The sequence below is a fragment of the Dermochelys coriacea genome, chromosome 14 (genome assembly GCF_009764565.3).
Source record: "Dermochelys coriacea isolate rDerCor1 chromosome 14, rDerCor1.pri.v4, whole genome shotgun sequence".
NCBI lineage: Eukaryota > Metazoa > Chordata > Testudines > Dermochelyidae > Dermochelys > Dermochelys coriacea.
In genome coordinates, this window is record NC_050081.1 from 27,598,565 (window position 1) to 27,618,262 (window position 19,698).

At 49.3% G+C, this 19,698-nt stretch overlaps 1 protein-coding gene across 1 annotated transcript; it reads left to right on the top strand.

Annotated features, from left to right (window-relative positions):
- The first annotated feature begins 544 nt into the window (after window positions 1-544).
- LOC119843010 (E3 ubiquitin-protein ligase TRIM39-like) lies at window positions 545-15,714 on the top strand. Its single transcript, XM_043497468.1, is given in 7 exon segments — window positions 545-709; window positions 2,273-2,458; window positions 3,355-3,377; window positions 3,466-3,563; window positions 15,141-15,250; window positions 15,252-15,544; window positions 15,546-15,714. Coding segments are annotated over 7 exon segments (1,029 nt in total). The 3' UTR covers window positions 15,700-15,714.
- Window positions 15,715-19,698: the final 3,984 nt, after the last annotated feature.

Consider the following 19,698-nt stretch of genomic DNA (forward strand, 5'->3'; position numbering starts at 1 on the left):
GCTCCCTCCCCTTGAGAATCCCAGGGGCTGGGGGTCCTTTTTCCCCACAGGATCAAGAGCAAGAATCCCCTCCCTCCCACTGAGAGAGAGATACTCGAAAAGGATCAGGGAACCCCCCCCCCCCATCTAGCAGCCAAGGTGTCTATGATTGGATGGGGGAGCTGAGTCATATGACCTACCCCCTGTTGCCACATAAAGCCCCTTTTGGGGGGGGAGGGTTGGCTGGCCCCCAGAGCAGTGAGGCTTGGTGTCAAGGTCCCATACACATAAATGGAGCAGTCCCCTCTCATGGCACTGGGCTCAGACTCTCCACAGACTCAGGCAAGAATCACTGTATCTGTCACATTTGGGACATGTTTTGAATATTTTCTTTGCAACCCAGAGGGTTTGAAACATTCTCTTTTTAATGGAAGCCAAAAGCCTGATTTTATCACATAACTCCAGTAGCTGGGGCCTAGACATGGGTTTGTAGTGCCTCTGTTTCATCTGGCCTTGCCTCCTGCAATCTCCACCCATCAGATGTGCAGATTAATGGCTATCACACATGGTGCCCCGGCAGGTGAAACTCCAGGAAGCCCTGGGCCCTCTGAGGCAGGAGCTGGAGGAGGCCCTGCAGCTGACATCTGAAGAGGAGGAGAAAACCACAGAGTGGCAGATGGGTGTCTGGGTTTATCCTTCCCCGAGCCCTTCCCCCTGCAGTGTTCCTAGGGTGAGGGGCCAAAAAGCTATAGGCTGACATTACAACCTCCTCTGGCTGTTTGCCCTGAGATGGTGCCATGGTACCAGGAGCAGGAAATGTCTCTGGTGGGGATCATAGTAAAGCAGACCAGGGGACAGCTCCTGTCCCATGCTCAGTGGCACAGACTCACCCCCGGGCTCTCTGGGGGCAAGAAGGAGATGACATATTCTTACAATGGGGGTGCAGTGTTTGCATATGAGTCCATTGCCCCATCATACCCACAAACCATGCTGAGTAACTGCAGACACAGACAGCCCTCAGGAGTGCCAGATCCTCAGAGGTGCTCTTTGCACATCCACACCCAGGACTCCAGGCTCAGTGTGGGCAGATGTTGCACTGGCCTTTAGGACTTTGGCCCTAAGGGAGCAGAGCTCAGGGCAGCCCTGGGACTCACTCAGCTGAGCAGACAGAGATAGCCCTTCTTCTCTGCCATCCTCTGCAGCCATCATGGGGTCACTTGACTCATTAATCCTCAGCTGCTGCCTCCTACGATTATAACTACATGGCTGTGTGAAGCCAGCCGGCCTGCCAATATTCACAAAGCAGATACTAGTAAGTTGTAGAAGGTTGGCATTTGTGTAGAATATATATATTCTACTTGTTCACTCACACCCACTTCTGGCATTCGTTCCATACACCCAACCCACACTCATTCCACACCCACTGTCACTACACCCCCCAACAACTGTTTTGTACACACACACACACACACACCCCCCACAGAGTCACAGTCCTTATGCTGAAACACCTGCCAACTCTAAAGGGAACACCCCAGTCTGCTGGGAAAGCCCTTCTGATTGGCTGATAGTGATGGGCAGCCAATCAGAGCTGTAACATGTGCTGCTGGACAGCCTGGTCTCACCCGGTGTAGCGGGTAGAGCTCCCTCTTCCTAGGTATGTAAAGGGCTGCCCCATTTGCTGCCCCCTGTCTCCCCCCGCCCCCATACAATTGCCTCTGTGTGCTGGTCCGTTCCCCCCCCCCCCCTTCCCTCCGCACCACTGCCTCCAGGAACTGACTGCTACCCTTCATGTATCACTGCCTTCAGGTACTGGCCCCTATTCTCCCCAGATCTGAACCCCCAGATTCCCCTTACCACAGGAGCCTTCTGGGGCAGGACAGTGGTTTTAGGGAGTTGCCAAATGCTCCGACTCAAGCATCAGTGTTCAAGGGGTCACTGCCTGCCCTAATCCAGTGAGAGCACTGGGATCTTCAGGACAAAGGACACTTCCTGCCCTGCTGCTCAGACCCCCCCGTCCCACAGAGAAGGAGGGGCTGAAGGTGGGAAGGGGATACAGGGGCAATGGTTGGGGTGGGACCAAGTAACTTTTTGTAAGAAGGAGATTTTTTCAATTCCATTACACTGAAAATGTTCCTATGTGCATGATTCCTGCAGCTCATGACTCTGGCAGCCCTGCTCCCTAATCTGTGAGGCAGACTCAGCATGCCATGTGCCCAGTTCTGACTCTTGGACTTTGTTCCTTTTCCATTTTTTACTAAAGGAAAAAGTAGAGAATCTATTTTCCCATTTTTAGAAACTGCACCAGTTTCTGAGTGAGGAAGAGCAGCTGCTACTGCAGCAACTGGCGGAGGAGGAGATGGAGACTCTGCAGAGACTACAGGACAATATAACAAAACTCTCAGAGCAGAGTGCCGCTTTGCAGCAGCTGATCACAGAGGTAGAAGAAAAAGGCCTGCAACCAGCTGCTGAGCTTCTGAAGGCGGGACTGTTAACAATCTCCCCATCCATCCCTGCAGCATTAAACTCTCCAGTCAGTGACTAGATCCCAGGAATTAGTGACAAATCCTATTTCCAGTGCCTGGTCTGACAGTTTCCCAACACAAACAGAGGCCAGGCATGAGGCCCTGTCAGCGCCGACATGCACAGTCTGTGTTAGAGGGAAAGGGAGATGCAAGGGGGGCTTTGACGGTCAAAGGGATGGAACAGAAGGAGCAGGGGGCTGATGTGGTCCCTTCTGTGACTGCTGGATCTTGGCCCAATGTGGCTGATGAGCAGAGATTCTGAGCCGTGCGGGGGGGGGGGGGGCAGAAGCGGGAACCCCAACCCAGAGTGAGCTCTCAAATTAATGAAATGAAAGGGTCGAGACTCTCATCTTGCTGGGGGCCTCCATCAATGGGTGCCAGCCTGAGACACTTGGGGCCTGATACTGGGAAGTGCTGAGTACCCACACGCCAGCTGAAGCAATGAGAGCTGCAGCTGCTCAGGGTGAGGATCTGTGCACTGTCTCCTTAGAGTTACAACAGGAAGCTGGACAGGAGGGAGGCTGGAGACAGTTTGGGTGGAAGCGCTACAGGGAAGTGGAGGGACAGACCGAGGCATGTTAGGGATGTTGCTGCTTTTCTTGTTCCAACAAAGCTCCTTGTTCAGTGTTCACAAAACATCACATTCTTCGCCATTGTCACATGACACCCAGCGCCTTTGAGAATCAGAACAAGGGTAGACGGGGCACCTGAAATCAGCGATCACTGCTGAATATCCTGCACAAAAGAGTCTGGCCCTGATGTGTTAAATGTTGTGAATTAATTCTGATCGAGTGTGGAAAGTCACTCAGGATTTTTGCACGTGGTGTTAACCCAGCTCTCTGTCTCCTTTCAGGATGTGAAAAGCACATTGATCAGGTGTGTTCCCATTTTCATTTCTACTTCTATTCCAGTGAGCAATGTGTGTGCAGAGCAGCCAAGTTATGATGAGATGTTTTCTTCACAGGAGTGAGAATGTGACACTCCAGGAACCAGAAGCTGTTTCTCCTGCCATGAAAAATGTGTATAAAATCTGCTTTGACATGAAGCTGGAGAGATTCATTGGTCAGTGAAAGTTACTGTCCTGAGTTTCCTTTACATGTGAGTGGTGAGGAGAATTGACACAGGCAGTGTGTGAGTCTTCCATTTGGGGTGGCTTTACACACAAGCACTAGAAGCTCCCTAGAAGTAGGGGCAACAGTGCCCTGATTGTGGCCCCACCCCACCGAGGCTTCGCCGCCCACCCCCTCTTCTGAGCCTCCCCGTTTGCCCCTCTCTGCCCCCTTTCCCGAGCACCCCCTGCTCGTCCCTCTCCCGAGTGCCTCCTACTTGTTCCTCTCCCGAGCACCCCACACTCCCTATGCCCCAGGGTCCCCATCTTAGGGGCTGGGCAGTGAGTGTCATTATTGATATAGTGCCCACGAATGAGCCAGGCACTGCAGAGACAGAACAAGGGGCTGCCGGCTCTGGATGGGCTCCTAGTCTGAGTGCAGACAAGGCTCAGCATGGGGAGCAGCAAACGCTAGGGGGAGCTGGGTGTGAGGGTCCCAGTGTGGGGCTGCCCAGTCCTTGGGCCTCTCCTTTGCCTTTCTGGGTCTAACAGAGAGTACTGTAGTGACCATGTTGGCTCCATACTGGGCCCTGCATCACCCTCAGTTCAGCATCCAGCCAGCAGGGGACTCTGTACCCCCAGGGCATGGTACAGGGCAGATGCAGCCTGAGATCGGGGGAGCTGGAGGCTGCTGGGGAGCAGGAGCAGCCTGAGAGCTGGAACAGGGACTCTGGGAACCAGGCGGGAGGCACCACACCCTGTGCTCAGTGTTCACTCCAGGTTCTAACTCAGTGACGCAGGCTCCACTGGGGTCAGACACTGGTGAGGGGCCCACACAGACAGACTGCAGAGATCACAGGTTTCAGAGTAGCAGCCGTGTTAGTCTGTATTCGCAAAAACACAGGTTTCAGAGTAGCAGCCGTGTTAGTCTGTATTCGCAAAAAGAAAAGAAGTACTTGTGGCACCTTAGAGACTAACAAATTTTTTTTTTTTTACCTGTGTTTTTGCGAATACAGACTAACACGGCTGCTACTCTGAAACCTGTGATTATGCAAGGCACTGAATTTAGCCGTATAGAGTGGAAATTTAAATTTGTTAGTCTCTAAGGTGCCACAAGTACTTCTTTTCTTTTTGCGAATACAGACTAACACGGCTGCTACTCTGAAACCTGTGTTTTTGAGACTGCAGAGAGTGAGGCTCTGTCTGCATGGGGAAGTGTGACAAAGGAGGTGCTGTCGTCATCATGAATAGGTCGGAGTATGAACAAGAGGCTACTAGGCAGCTCTCCAACACCACTTTCTACAAGCCATTACCCTCTGATCCCACTGAGAGTTACCAAAAGAAACTACAGCATTTGCTCAAGAAACTCCCTGAAAAAGCACAAGAACAAATCCGCACAGACACACCCCTGGAGCCCCGACCTGAGGTATTCTATCTGCTACCCAAGATCCATAAACCTGGAAATCCTGGACGCCCCATCATCTCAGGCATTGGCACCCTGACAGCAGGATTGTCTGGCTATGTAGACTCCCTCCTCAGGCCCTTCGTTACCAGCACTCCCAGCTATCTTCGAGACACCACTGACTTCCTGAGGAAACTACAGTCCATTGGTGATCTTCCTAAAAACACCATCCTAGCCACTATGGATGTAGAAGCCCTCTATACCAACATTCCACACAAAGATGGACTACAAGCCATCAGGAACAGTATCCCCGATACTGTCACGGCTAACCTGGTGGCTGAACTTTGTGACTTTGTCCTGACCCACAACTATTTCACATTTGGGGACAATGTATACCTTCAAATCAGCGGCACTGCAATGGGTACCCGCATGGCCCGACAGTATGCCAACATTTTTATGGCTGACTTAGAACAACGCTTCCTCAGCTCTCGTCCCCTAATGCCCCTACTCTACTTGCGCTACATTGATGACATCTTCATCATCTGGACCCTGGAAAAGAAGCTCTTGAGGAATTCCACCAGGATTTCAACAATTTCCATCCCACCATCAACCTCAGCCTGGACCAGTCCACACAAGAGATCCACTTCCTAGACACTACGGTGCTAATAAGCGATGGTTACATAAACACCACCCTATATCGGAAACCTACTGACCGCTATTCCTACCTACATGCCTCTAGCTTTCATCCAGATCATACCACTCGATCCATTGTCTACAGCCAAGCGCTACGATATAACCGCATTTGCTCCAACCCCTCAGACAGAGACAAACACCTACAAGATCTCTATCATGCATTCCTACAACTACAATACCCACCTGCTGAAGTGAAGAAACAGATTGACAGAGCCAGAAGAGTACCCAGAAGTCACCTACTACAGGACAGGCCCAACAAAGAAAACAACAGAACGCCACTAACCATCACCTTCAGCCCCCAACTAAAACCTCTCCAACGCATCATCAAGGATCTACAACCTATCCTGAAGGACGAGCCATCACTCTCACAGATCTTGGGAGACAGACCAGTCCTTGCTTACAGACAGCCCCCCAATCTGAAGCAAATACTCACCAGCAACCACACACCACACAACAGAACCACTAACCCAGGAACCTATCCTTGCAACAAAGCCCGTTGCCAACTCTGTCCACATATCTATTCAGGGGATACCATCATAGGGCCTAATCACAACAGCCACACTATCAGAGGCTCGTTCACCTGCGCATCTACCAATGTGATCTATGCCATCATGTGCCAGCAATGCCCCTCTGCCATGTACATTGGCCAAACTGGACAGTCTCTACGTAAAAGAATGAATGGACACAAATCAGACGTCAAGAATTATAACATTCAAAAACCAGTTGGAGAACACTTCAATCTCTCTGGTCACTCGATCACAGACCTAAGAGTGGCTATACTTCAACAAAAAAGCTTCAAAAACAGACTCCAACGAGAGACTGCTGAATTGGAATTAATTTGCAAACTGGATACAATTAATTTAGGCTTGAATAGAGACTGGGAATGGATGAGTCATTACACAAAGTAAAACTATTTCCCCATGGTATTTCTCCCTCCCACCCCACCCCCCACTGTTCCTCTGATATTCTTGTTAACTGCTGGAATTAGCCTACCTTGCTTGTCACCATGAAAGGTTTTCCTCCTTTCCCCCCCTGCTGCTGGTGATAGCTTATCTTAAGTGATCACTCTCCTTACAGTGTGTATGATAAACCCATTGTTTCATGTTCTCTGTGTGTGTGTATATAAATCTCTCCTCTGTTTTTTCCACCAAATGCATCCGATGAAGTGAGCTGTAGCTCACGAAAGCTTATGCTCTAATAAATTTGTTAGTCTCTAAGGTGCCACAAGTACTCCTTTTCTTTTTGCGAATACAGACTAACATGGCTGCTACTCTGAAACATGGGGAAGTGATAACAGTTCAGTTAAACAGGTGCCACTTTTGCACTCATTATGGGGTAGGACCATGAATCACGCCCCACAAACTGGCTCAGGGTGACCCTGCAACAAGTGCCTTCCCTCAGCTTCCTCTCTTCAGCACTCCTTAAATTACCCCACACAGTCCAAAAGGTCTGAGACAAAAGTCCCCTGCTGGCATCTACTTTGAGTCCAAATAAACGTCAAAATAAGATAATTTCTTTGCTCGGTTTCAGCCCTGGCTCTTACTCTAACTCCTCCCTCTCCTTGAGTCAGGAGTCCTCAGCCCTCCTTCCTGGAGCTGGGGTCGGGTCAGACTGTACCTTTGTTCTCTGCAGCTCTCACCTGCAGTTGCTTTCTCCAGCCAGGTGCAGACACCCAGAGTTATGCCCTGCTGCTGCCATGGGTGTCACATCTAGGGCCTTGTCTACACTATCCCAATAAATCGACCCAAGTTACACTACTCCAGTTAAGTGAATAACGTAACTGGAGTCGATGTAGCTTAGGTTTCAGAGTAGCAGCCGTGTTAGTCTGTATTCGCAAAAAGAAAAGGAGTACTTGTGGCACCTTAAGTCGACTTACTGCAGTGTCTTCACTGCACTGTGTTGTCCCGTTGACTTCCCTTACTCTTCTCCGAGAGTCTATGTTGCATCCAATGAAGTGAGCTGTAGCTCACGAAAGCTTATGCTCAAATAAATTTGTTAGTCTATAAGGTGCCACAAGTACTCTTTTTCTTTTTTGGAGTCTATGGAGAGCACTCTGCCATTGATTTAGTGGGTCTTCACTAGACCCACTGATTCGATTGCAGCAGTGCCGATCCAGCCATAAGTAGAGACAAGCCCTAGGAGGCCATCTACCCTAGGGGCGCTCCTCTCTCTAGCAGCACGCCTTCAGGCTCCTTGCTCTGGTGAACTCTCCTGATGAGCTGTCTTGGGAGTACCTGGGAGTCCCTCTTCTCAGCTGCTTCCTCTCTCTAGGAGCTGAGCCCTGCTAACCCTTTATCAAACTCAGCAGCTAAGTAGCTGCCAACCAGCCAAACAGGGATTTAACTATTTCCAGCTTGGTCTGGGTTTGCTCCTTCTCCCTTACAGGAGCCTGTCAAAGGGCCGGCCCACATGACACTCAGATTTTGAGCAGCAAAGCTCAAGTTCAGCTTAGGTCAATTCCTGACCCACATAAAGTTAAATCCAATGAGTCACGCCCGCATGACACTGGGACAGTCACACTGGTTTGCTCCGGGATCACTACAGCAGTGTTCAAAGTGATTTAAATTAACCCTGTGAAGCTTTCTCCTGTGGCCAAGCCCTGGGGCCCCATGAGTGGAGCAGGCTCTGTAGGGACCGAGACCTCATAAGCCTGCGTGTCTGCAGCATGGAAATCTGGCCTGTCCCATCCCTCAGGCCCACACATACATGCTTCCAGCAGTGCAGAGACGTCACAGCCACCGTGTGGGTCAGACTGGACTGGAGCAAGACTGACCACTGTGACGTCCTGCACTGAGCTAGTTTGCACCGAGATCACTGACATAACAGTCCCAGCAGTGCACACAGCCCCCAGTGTTCCTGCCCCTTCAGTGACAGCTCTGACAGCTCAGGGCACTAGCTCTGTCACCTGTTAAGCTGGCTGCATCCAGGCCAGAGAGCAGCATGGATGGGTCCCAGGTCCCCTCTCCTCCCAGGGTGGGAGGGGGTGAGTACCAGCCCTGCCCCTGATCCCCAGGGAACATCTGTGTATTTGCCAGGTGCGCAGATCTCTCTGAGTGGAGACACTTTCACACTGACTCAGGAATCGGTGCTGGGAGACCCCACTGACCAGGAGGCCGAGGGCTCTCACTCCCCTGGGGTGGACCCTGGGGCTGCTGTTCTTCATCTCAGAAATGGGGGGAAGGGGACGTGGACACAGACAATGTCCCTGCATGTGCTGTGAGGGGCAGGCCCAGCTCTCCCAGTGTGTGCAGCCTGTCAGCACCACAGGGGCAAAGTGAGCTGGGCCAGGAGCAGAATTGCTGTCAGAGCTCAGGGTCTCAGAGAAACCTCTTCCCGTCGGGCCTGCGGAGCCTGTAAACTCTGTGGGGACTGTCTGGGCAGCCCCATCCTAGAGCAGCTGTTTGAGGAGCATACGAGCCCTGCAGACTCACCGGGCAGCATGTCAGTGCCACAACCCAGAGATCTCCATGGAGGGGACTCGCACACTCTGCTGGTAAAGCCGGGGAGTCTAGATCCCAAGGGAGGAGCAAGGGTTTTTTGATTGTGGTTGTGACTTCAGAGCTATGGAGATGCTTCCCATATTAACGCTGATCTTGACCCCCTCTGACTGTGAAATTAAACTGCTTCCCATCTGCAATTTTTCCTTAGTGCGCTCCAGCCTGGAAAGAAAACTTTGGACATTGCAAGCCAATCTGGCCGGGCACTGGGAGAAAATAGAGTGTTTGGCTTTGTGAAATGTCTTGTATTTTAAACCCAAAGGCCCGGATCCCCAAAGAGACACAGGTGTTGTGATGCTGAGCACTTCCAGTGCCTAATTTTTAATCACAGGAACAACACTGCATCTCACAAAACCTTAGTTAGGTGTCCAGGCTCCCTGTAGAACGAATAGTAAGAGACTGGCATCTCAGACTGTGATTCACAAATGCAGCACGCTAGGCTAGTTATTATATTAGCTAACCAATGGGAGATACTGATGACAAAGGGGTCTGCTAAGACCTGTCACTCTCACAGAGACAGCTATCTATCTCTGCGTAGTCAGCCAGAAAAGGGAATACCTCGACTGGAGTCAGGCGGCTTAGGCACCTACACCATTTCTTGTGGGAATGAATTGGATGCCTTCTTCACTCCGCACAAAACAGCCAGAGGAGGTTCAGGTGGTGCTGCCTCCCTTATAACTTTTAGCCCTGTGCTTAAAGCACTTACCTGGGATGTGGGTGATCCTGGTTCAATTCCCCCATCTGCTTGGGGGGAGATAAGGATTTGAACAGGGATCACCTACCTCTCAGGTGAGTTATCCTAACCCTCTGGGTATGAGAGAGGCTGTTTTGGGCCTTCCTCACTCTCCCTTGTTGAAGTTGTTGCACTGTGGATTAAATAATTAAAGGTCATTGGGCCAGAGAGTGAATTTGAGAACAAGTCTACAGCTTGGTGGTTTGGGCACCCATCTGTGAGGTGGGAGAGCAAGGAGCTAGTGCCCCTGCTCCAATGACTCTTTAATTATTTATCCACCTTGGAACATCTTCAACAGGAGAGACTGAGGCATGCCCCACATCAGCATAGTCCAGTGAGTAGAGCACTGTCCTGAGCCCTATTCAAATCCCTTCTCACCCTCTGGCAGAGGTGGAGCTTAAACCAAGGGTTCCCCACATCCTAACCACTAGGCTAAAATTTATGAGGGAAGCCCTTCCCCACCAACTGTTCTCTGTGACCTTGCCTGAGGGACCCGATCTGTTAGACAGCCCCTGAGCACACCTACCAAACTGGGCCTGGCACAAGAGTGAGGTGGCTGAAAATGTGTCTTCTCCCAGTCTGTTGATCATGCTGGGGCTCAGACAGGGGATAGGCGTCCGCATGCCTAGAAGGAGCCAGCTGTGTGCATGGTGAGATGGGAGAAACACAGGCACTGAGAGAACTTTTACTGCACAAACTTAGGCTCTGAGTGAGTTTCAGTGCCAACAGGGTCAGCAGGAGTTTTAGAATAATAGAATAGACTAACAGAATCATAGAACTGGAAGGGACTTCGAGAGGTCATCTAGTCCAGTCCCCTGCACTCATGGCGGGACTAAATATTATCTGGAACATCCCTGACAGGTGTTTGTCTAACCTGCTCTTAAAATCTCCAAAGACGGAGATGCTACAACATCCCTAGGCAAGTTATTCCTGTGGTTAACTACCCTGAGAGTTAGGAAGTTTTTCCTAATGTCTAACCTAAACCTCCCTTGTTGCAATTTAAACCCATTGCTTCTTGTCCTATCCTTAGAAGTTAAGAACAACAATTTTCTCCCGCTTTCTTGTAACAACCTTTTATGTACAGTACATGAAAACTGTTATCATCTCCCCTGTCAGTCTTCTCTTTTCCAGACTAAACAAACCCAGTTTTTTCAATCTTCCCTCATAGGTCATGTTTTCTAGATCTTTAATCATTTTTGTTGCTTTTCTCTGGACTTTTTCCAATTTATCCACATCTTTCCTGAAGTGTGGTGTGCAGAACTGGATACGATACTCCAGTTGAGGCCTAATCAGCATGGAGTAGAGCGGAAGAATTTCTTCTTAAGTCTTGCTTACAACACTCCTGATAATGTATTCCAGAATGTTGTTTGCTTTTTTTGCAACAGTGTTACTCTATTATCTCATAATTAGTTTGTGATCAACTATGACCTCCAGATCCGTTTCTGCAGTACTCCTTCCTAGGCAGTCATATCCCATTTTGTATGTGTGCAACTGATTGTTCCTTCCTAAGTGGAGTAGTTTGTATTTGTCCTTATTGAATTTCATCCTATTTACTTCAGACCGTTTCTCCAGTTTGTCCCGATCATTTTGAATTATAATCCTATTCTCCAAAGCACTTGCAACCCCTCCCATCTTCGTATCATCCGCAAACTTTATAAGTGTACTCTCTATGCCATTATCTAAATCATTGATGAAGATATTGAACAGAACCGAACCCAGAACGGATCCCTGTGGGACCCCACTCGTTATGCCCTTCCAACATGACTGAACCAATGATAACTACTCTTTGGGAATCGTTTTTCAACCAGTTACACACCCAATTTATAGTAACTCCATCTAGGTTGTATTTCCTTAGTTTGTTTATGAGAAGACAGTTTCAAAACCCTAAGTAAAGTCAAGATATACCACATTTACCGCTTCCCCCCATCCAAAGGCATGTTACTGTGTCAAAGAAAGCTATCAGGTTGGTTTAACATGATTTGTTCTTGACAAATCCATGCTGACTGTTACTTATCACCTAATTATCTTCTAGATGTTTGCAAATTGATTGCTTAATTATTTGTTCCATCATGCATCCCATGAAGTGGGCTGTAGCTCATGAAAGCTTATGCTCAAATAAATGTGTTAGTCTCTAAGGTGCCAGAAGTTCTCCTTTTCTTTTTGCGGATACAGACTAACACGGCTGCTACTCTGAAAGCTAACTGGTCTGTAATTCCCCAAGCTGTCCTTATTCCCCTTTTCATAGATTGACACTATATTTGCCCTTTTCCAGTCTTCTGGAATCTCTCCCGTCTTCCATGACTTTTCAAAGATCACATCACAGTGGAGCTGAAACCAGGGACTTACGCCCAAGCTCTTTTTGTGCAGTCACTGGGATCTGTGCTCCTCAGTCACTCAGACATAAGCAAAGATCCACCTCTGTCTGTGCAGTGCCTGGCACAACAGGGAACTAGCCTGAGTGGTCTCTAGACCCCACTGCAATGTCCTCCATGTCCCCCTGGCACCCACCCCTCTCTGCAACTCCCACAGCACCTGCCCCTCCAGGTCCCTTGCTACTGCCCCAAATTCCTACCTCCTGCCCCAGCCCTGAGCACCTTCCCTCTGCCCCCTGGCACCTGTCTTTTCTCTTCCCTCACCACTACCACCACCCTTGTTCCTGCAGCCTGCCCTTCTCCCCTCTGTCTCCCTGGCATCTGTCCTCTTCCTCTTCCAGCCTTTTATCCCTTTCTTCTCTGCAACCCCCACTACTCCCCTCCTATCCTTTCTGATACCTTGGTACCTCCCCCGTCTCTCCCGCTATTTCATGGAGATTTCCCCCTTCCCTTCCCATCCACTCCCCCTCCCTGGTGCTTGTCCCTCCCCTCTCCTATGTCCCTCACAAGCACCTGCCCCCCTTCCCATCTCCTCTCCTTCCCCTTCCACCTTGGCCTTAGATAGGGCCCTGACTCTCCTTAAATGGCCAGCAACCTTGTGTCACAGCAATTAAAGGGGACACAGGTTAATTTCCCTTTGATCCCAGTGACCAACTCTAAAAAAAGAAAAGCAGTACTTGTGGCACCTTAGAGACTAACAAATTTATTAGAGCATAAGCTTTCGTGAGCTACAGCTCAATTCATCGGATGCATTTGGTGGAAAAAACAGAGGAGAGATTTATATACACACACAGAGAACATGAAACAATGGGTTTATCATACACACTGTAAGGAGAGTGATCACTTAAGATAAGCCATCACCAGCAGCAGGGGGGGAAAGGAGGAAAACCTTTCATGGTGACAAGCAAGGTAGGCTAATTCCAGCAGTTAACAAGAATATCAGAGGAACAGTGGGGGGTGAGGTGGGGGGGAGAAATACCATGGGGAAATAGTTTTACTTTGTGTAATGACTCATCCATTCCCAGTCTCTATTCAAGCCTAAGTTAATTGTATCCAGTTTGCAAATTAATTCCAATTCAGCAGTCTCTCGTTGGAGTCTGTTTTTGAAGCTTTTTTGTTGAAGTATAGCCGCTCTTAGGTCTGTAATCAAGTGACCAGAGAGATTGAAGTGTTCTCCAACTGGTTTTTGAATGTTATAATTCTTGACGTCTGATTTGTGTCCATTCATTCTTTTACGTAGAGACTGTCCAGTTTGGCCAATGTACATGGCAGAGGGGCATTGCTGGCACATGATGGCATAGATCACATTGGTAGATGCGCAGGTGAACGAGCCTCTGATAGTGTGGCTGATGTGATTAGGCCCTATGATGGTATCCCCTGAATAGATATGTGGACAGAGTTGGCAACGGGCTTTGTTGCAAGGATAGGTTCCTGGGTTAGTGGTTCTGTTGTGTGGTGTGTGGTTGCTGGTGAGTATTTGCTTCAGATTGGGGGGCTGTCTGTAAGCAAGGACTGGTCTGTCTCCCAAGATCTGTGAGAGTGATGGGTCGTCCTTCAGGATAGGTTGTAGATCCTTGATGATGTGTTGGAGAGGTTTTAGTTGGGGGCTGAAGGTGATGGCTAGTGGCGTTCTGTTATTTTCTTTGTTGGGCCTGTCCTGTAGTAGGTGACTTCTGGGTACTCTTCTGGCTCTGTCAATCTGTTTCTTCACTTCAGCAGGTGGGTATTGTAGTTGTAGGAATGCATGATAGAGATTTTGTAGGTGCTTGTCTCTGTCTGAGGGGTTGGAGCAAATGCGGTTATATCGTAGAGCTTGGCTGTAGACAATTGGTCGAGTGGTATGATCTGGATGAAAGCTGGAGGCATGTAGGTAGGAATAGCGGTCAGTAGGTTTCTGATATAGGGTGGTGTTTATGTAACCATCGCTTATTAGCACCGTAGTGTCCAGGAAGTGGATCTCTTGTGTGGACTGGTCCAGGCTGAGGTTGATGGTGGGATGGAAATTGTTGAAATCCTGGTGGAATTCCTCAAGGGCTTCTTTTCCATGGGTCCAGATGATGAAGATGTCATCAATGTAGCGCAAGTAGAGTAGGGGCATTAGGGGACGAGAGCTGAGGAAGCGTTGTTCTAAGTCAGCCATAAAAATGTTGGCATACTGTGGGGCCATGCGGGTACCCATCGCAGTGCCGCTGATTTGAAGGTATACATTGTCCCCAAATGTGAAATAGTTATGGGTGAGGACAAAGTCACAAAGTTCAGCCACCAGGTTAGCCGTGACAGTATCGGGGATATTGTTCCTGACGGCTTGTAGTCCATCTTTGTGTGGAATGTTGGTGTAGAGGTCTTCTACATCCATAGTGGCTAGGATGGTGTTTTTAGGAAGATCACCAATGGACTGTAGTTTCCTCAGGAAGTCAGTGGTGTCTCGAAGATAGCTGGGAGTGCTGGTAACGAAGGGCCTGAGGAGGGAGTCTACATAGCCAGACAATCCTGCTGTCAGGGTGCCAATGCCTGAGATGATGGGGCGTCCAGGATTTCCAGGTTTATGGATCTTGGGTAGCAGATAGAATACCCCAGGTCGGGGTTCTAGGGGTGTGTCTGTGCGGATTTGTTCTTGTGCTTTTTCAGGGAGTTTCTTGAGCAAATGCTCTTGTTTCTTTTGGTAACTCTCAGTGGGATCAGAGGGTAATGGCTTGTAGAAAGTGGTGTTGGAGAGCTGCCTAGTAGCCTCTTGTTCATACTCCGACCTATTCATGATGACGACAGCACCTCCTTTATCAGCCTTTTTGATTTTGATGTCAGAGTTGTTTCTGAGGCTGTGGATGGCACTGTGTTCTGCATGGCTGAGGTTATGGGGTAAGCGATGCTGCTTTTCCACAATACTCTCTCCCCAGTGGATGCGACTCTGGATCCAGACACGGCTCATCCCAGCCTCATCCTGTCTGAGGATCAGAAAACTGTGACATACGAAGATAAACAACAGGATCTGCCTGACAATCTTCAAGAGATTTGATACTTATCCCATTGTCCTGGGCTTTAACAAATTGACAGGAGGGAGGCATTACTGGGAGGTGGAGGTGGGAGACAAAACAAACTGGACTCTGGGGATTTGTACAGAATCTGTGACAAGGAAAGGGAAGATTTACCTATCACCTGAGAATGGATTCTGGACATTGTGTCTGAGATATAAGGAATACAAAGCCCTCACCTCCCATTTGACTCCACTGTCCATGAGTGTCAGGCCCAGCCAGGTGGGGATTTTCCTGGATTATGAGGCAGGAAAGGTCTCATTTTACAATGACTGACAAGACCCATCTCTTCACTTTCACTGATACCTTCTCCGGGACACTCCACCCTTATTTTTATACTGGTTACAAAGACGGATTTGGAAACACATCTCCCTTGATAATCTGCCCAGTCCCAGCTCAGGCTGGAGGGAATCTCTGTTCCTGATAGTGACACCCATGGAGGAGCCTTTCCCCTCCCAGCGCTGACCAGCCCCCAGGTGTGTTCCTATAAGGATGGTCTGGGGAATCACCTGCCTGCCACCGCCTCCCTCTCAGTTCCCAGCACCAAGCCTGTGAGCTAGGGGAGAGGAGAGAGGCAGAGGGGGGATGTAGGCTGCTGGGTTGTGGGCATGCAGAGGCAGAGATGTGTGCAGATACAATGTCAGGGGTGGCTGCTGTTGCTGATGTAAGGGGGACTGTTGTCCCCTTACTGAAACTCAGTGAGGATTTTTGGTTGGCCCTCTCCCAGTAACAAAAGAAAGGGAAAGTGCAGATGAGAAACTAGACCTTGGACTGACAATCCCCAGGGCCAATGGGGAGAGGCAAATGCTCCAGGTCAGCCTGATTGACAAAGCAGGCAGGCCAATGAGGGAATAAGGCGAGCGGGGTCCCATCCTCTGTCTGCCCAGAGGGGCCGAGCTAGAGCCACAACAGCCAGAACGAGAGAAGCAGCCCAGGGATCAGAGCTGTGCTGGGAGCAGAGCCACGGCAGCCAGAACCAGACGAGCAGCCCAGAGAGCTGTGCTGGAGGCAGAACAGCAGCAGCGCTGAGGCAGAGTGAAGCTGGGGCTGGAGCTGGGGCTGGGACTGGGGCTGGAGCAGTCCGGAGAGCAGCTGGGGAGAGCGAGGAGGACCCTGGGCAGCAGGCCCAGTGCAGTAAGACCCCACCAGCCAAAAGGCATTGCAGGCCAGAGTTGGCAGCAAACCATAACCCTGATGTGGGGGCCGATGCTGGGGTGAAGGGTCCTGCCACCTTCTCCCCAGCATCGGCCACTGCCAGTGCAAGTGTCTGACCCGCAGCATCCCAGCAGTACAGCGAGAGCCTGGGCAGGAGGCCTGGGACATGCAAGGAACAGACTGTGAACTGCCCTTAAATTCCAGAGACGCTGGTTCTGATGTTCCCGTGCCACAGAGTGGGGTTACTTGTTTCCTTTAAGCTTTTCCATTTTTTCCTTATGTGACATTATTGACATAAACTATGACTGCATAGATCATTGTTGCAACCACTGTTATATATTTGCAGCAAATATTGTACAAAGGTTGTTATGTGAGATGTCTATGGAAAGGTTATGATTTTCTGATTATGGTTATGCTGTCTGTATGTGTGTAGCATTTTTTTAGTTGAAGTTATGAATATTGGCTATGTACTTGTATCTCAATGTGTTTTGATTCTAAGTTGCCTCAGTGAAGCTTTTGGTCGGCTTCTTAAGAAAGGACTATTCTCAGTAAGTGCCCAGTCAAGAAACACGTAACTGACAATGACTCTGGGAGATGCCAATCCACATCTGAGCTTTCCTGGGAACATTCAGACTAACACATAGACGATGGCGTTGGCCTGCAAACTGAGTCATGCATGGATATGTGATTTTTCCATGTGACTCCAGACTCCATCTTGCTGCTGTGATTTTCCACAGTAAGAACAAAAGGGGTCCTTCCACAGGCAGAGAATATAAAAGGCCCTGAAAACCCCTCCATTTTGTCTTCAATCCTGCTTCTGACCTCTGGAGGAACTTTGCTACACTGAAGCTCTGAACAAAGAACTGTATGACCCATCCCAGCTGTGGATGTACTCAGAGACTTAATTTAAACCTGCAGTTTATTCCATCACTGCTACAAGCCTGAACCAAAAACTTTGCCATTGCTGTATGTAATTGATTCCATTTAACCAATTTTAGCTCTCATATATATTTCTTTTATTAATAAACCTTTATATTTTAGATTCTAAAGGATTAGCAACAGCGTGATTTGTGGGTGAGATCTAACTTGTATATTGACCTGGGTCTGGGGCTTTGTCCTTTGGGATCAAGAGAACCCTTTTTCTTTTATTGGGGTATTGGTTTTCATAATCATTCGTCCCATAATGAGTGGCACTGGTGGTGATACTGGGAAGCTGGAGTGTCTAAGGGTATGTCTACACTACGAAATTAGATCGAATTTATAGAAGTCAGTTTTGTAGAAAGCGTTTTTATACAGTCGAGCGTGTGTGTCCACACACAAATGCTCTAAGTACATGTAGTCGGCGGACTGTGTCCACAGTACCGAGACAACTGTCGACTTCTGGAGCTTTGCACTGTGGGTAGGTATCCCACAGTTCCCGCAGTCTCCACTGCACATTTTAATTCTGGGTAGAAATCCCAGTGCCTGATGGGGCTAAAACATTGTCGCGGGTGGGTCTGGGTACATATCGTCAGGCCCCCTCCCTCCATAAAAGCAAGGGCAGACAATTGTTTTGCACCTTTTTTCTTGAGTTTCCTATGCAGACGCCATACCACGGCAAGCATGGAGCCCGCTCAGCTAACCGTCACCATATGTCTCCTGGGTGCTGGCAGACGTGGTACTGCATTGCTACACAGCAGCAGTTTATTGCCTTTTGGCAGCAGACTGTGCAGTATAACTGTAGCCGTCGTCGACGTACTCCTGGGTGCTCTTTTACCCGGGCGCCTGGGCAAACATGGGAGTGACTCAGCAAGGTCATTTCCCTTGTTTCGTCTCATGGCGATTGAGTCCTACGGGCAGTGCACTGCCTTTTAATTTGCAGCCAGCACAAGACAATGGCCAGTAGTCATACTGCACCGTCTTCTGCCGAGCCCCCAGGAGGTGACGATGGCTAGCGGTCGTACTGCACAGTCTGCTGCCAGCATGATGTATAAAGATAGATGAAGTGGCTCAAAACAAGAAATAGACCAGATTTTTTTTTGTATTCATTTTCTCCTTCCTCCCTCTGTGAAATCGACGGCCTGCTAAACCCAGTTTTGAGTTCTTTCCTTGAGGTTTTGAGTTCTATCCTTGAGGGGGCTATTCAGTTTTTCGCAAAGCCACCCCTTTGTTGATTTTAATTCCCTGTAAGCCAACCCTGTAAGCCATGTCGTCAGTCGCCCCTCCCTCTGTCAGGGCAACAGCGGACAATCGTTCCGCGCCTTTTTTCTGTGCAGACACCATACCACAGCAAGCATGGAGCCCACTCAGATCACTTTGGCAATTAGGAGCACATTAAACACCACACACATTATCCAGCAGTATATGCAGCACCATAACATGGCAAAGCAAAACCGGGTGCGTAGGTGACATCAGCGCGGTGACGAGAGTGATGAGTACATGGACACAGACTTCTCTCAAAGCATGGGCCCTGCCAATGTGGGCATCATGGTGCTAATGCGGCATGCGGTGAACACCGATTCTGGGCTCGGGAAACAAGCACAGACTGGTGGGACCGCATAATGTTGCAGGTCTGGGATGATTCCCAGTGGCTGCGAAACTTTTGCATGCATAAGGGCACTTTCATGGAACTTTGTGACTTGCTTTCCCCTGCCCTGAGGCGCAAGAATACCAAGATTAAAGCAGCCCTCACAGTTGAGAAGCGAGTGGCAATAGCCCTGTGGAAGCTTGCAACGCCAGACAGCTACTGGTCAGTCAGGAATCAATTTGTAGTGGGCAAATCTACTGTGGGGGCTGCTGTGATGCAAGTAGCCAACGCAATCAAAGATCTGCTGATATCAAGGGAGCCTGGGAAATGTGCAGGTCATAGTAGATGGCTTTGCTGCAATGGGATTTCCTATCTGTGGTGGGGCCATAGATGGAACTCATATCCCTATCTTGGCACCTGAGCACCAAGCCAGTGAGTACATAAACCGCAAGGGGTACTTTTCAATAGTGCTGCAAGCACTGGTGGATCACAAGGGACATTTCACCAACATCAACGTGGGATGGCCGGGAAAGGTACATGACGCTCGCATCTTCAGGAACTCTGGTCTTTTTCAAAAGCTGCAGGAAGGGACTTTCTTCCCAGACCAGAAAATAACCGTTGGGGATGTTGAAATGCCTATACTTATCCTTGGGGACCCAGCCTACCCCTTAATGCCATGGCTCATGAATCCATACATAGGCAGCCTGGAGAGTAGTCAGGAGCTGTTCAACTACAGGCTAAGCAAGTGCAGAATGGTGGTAG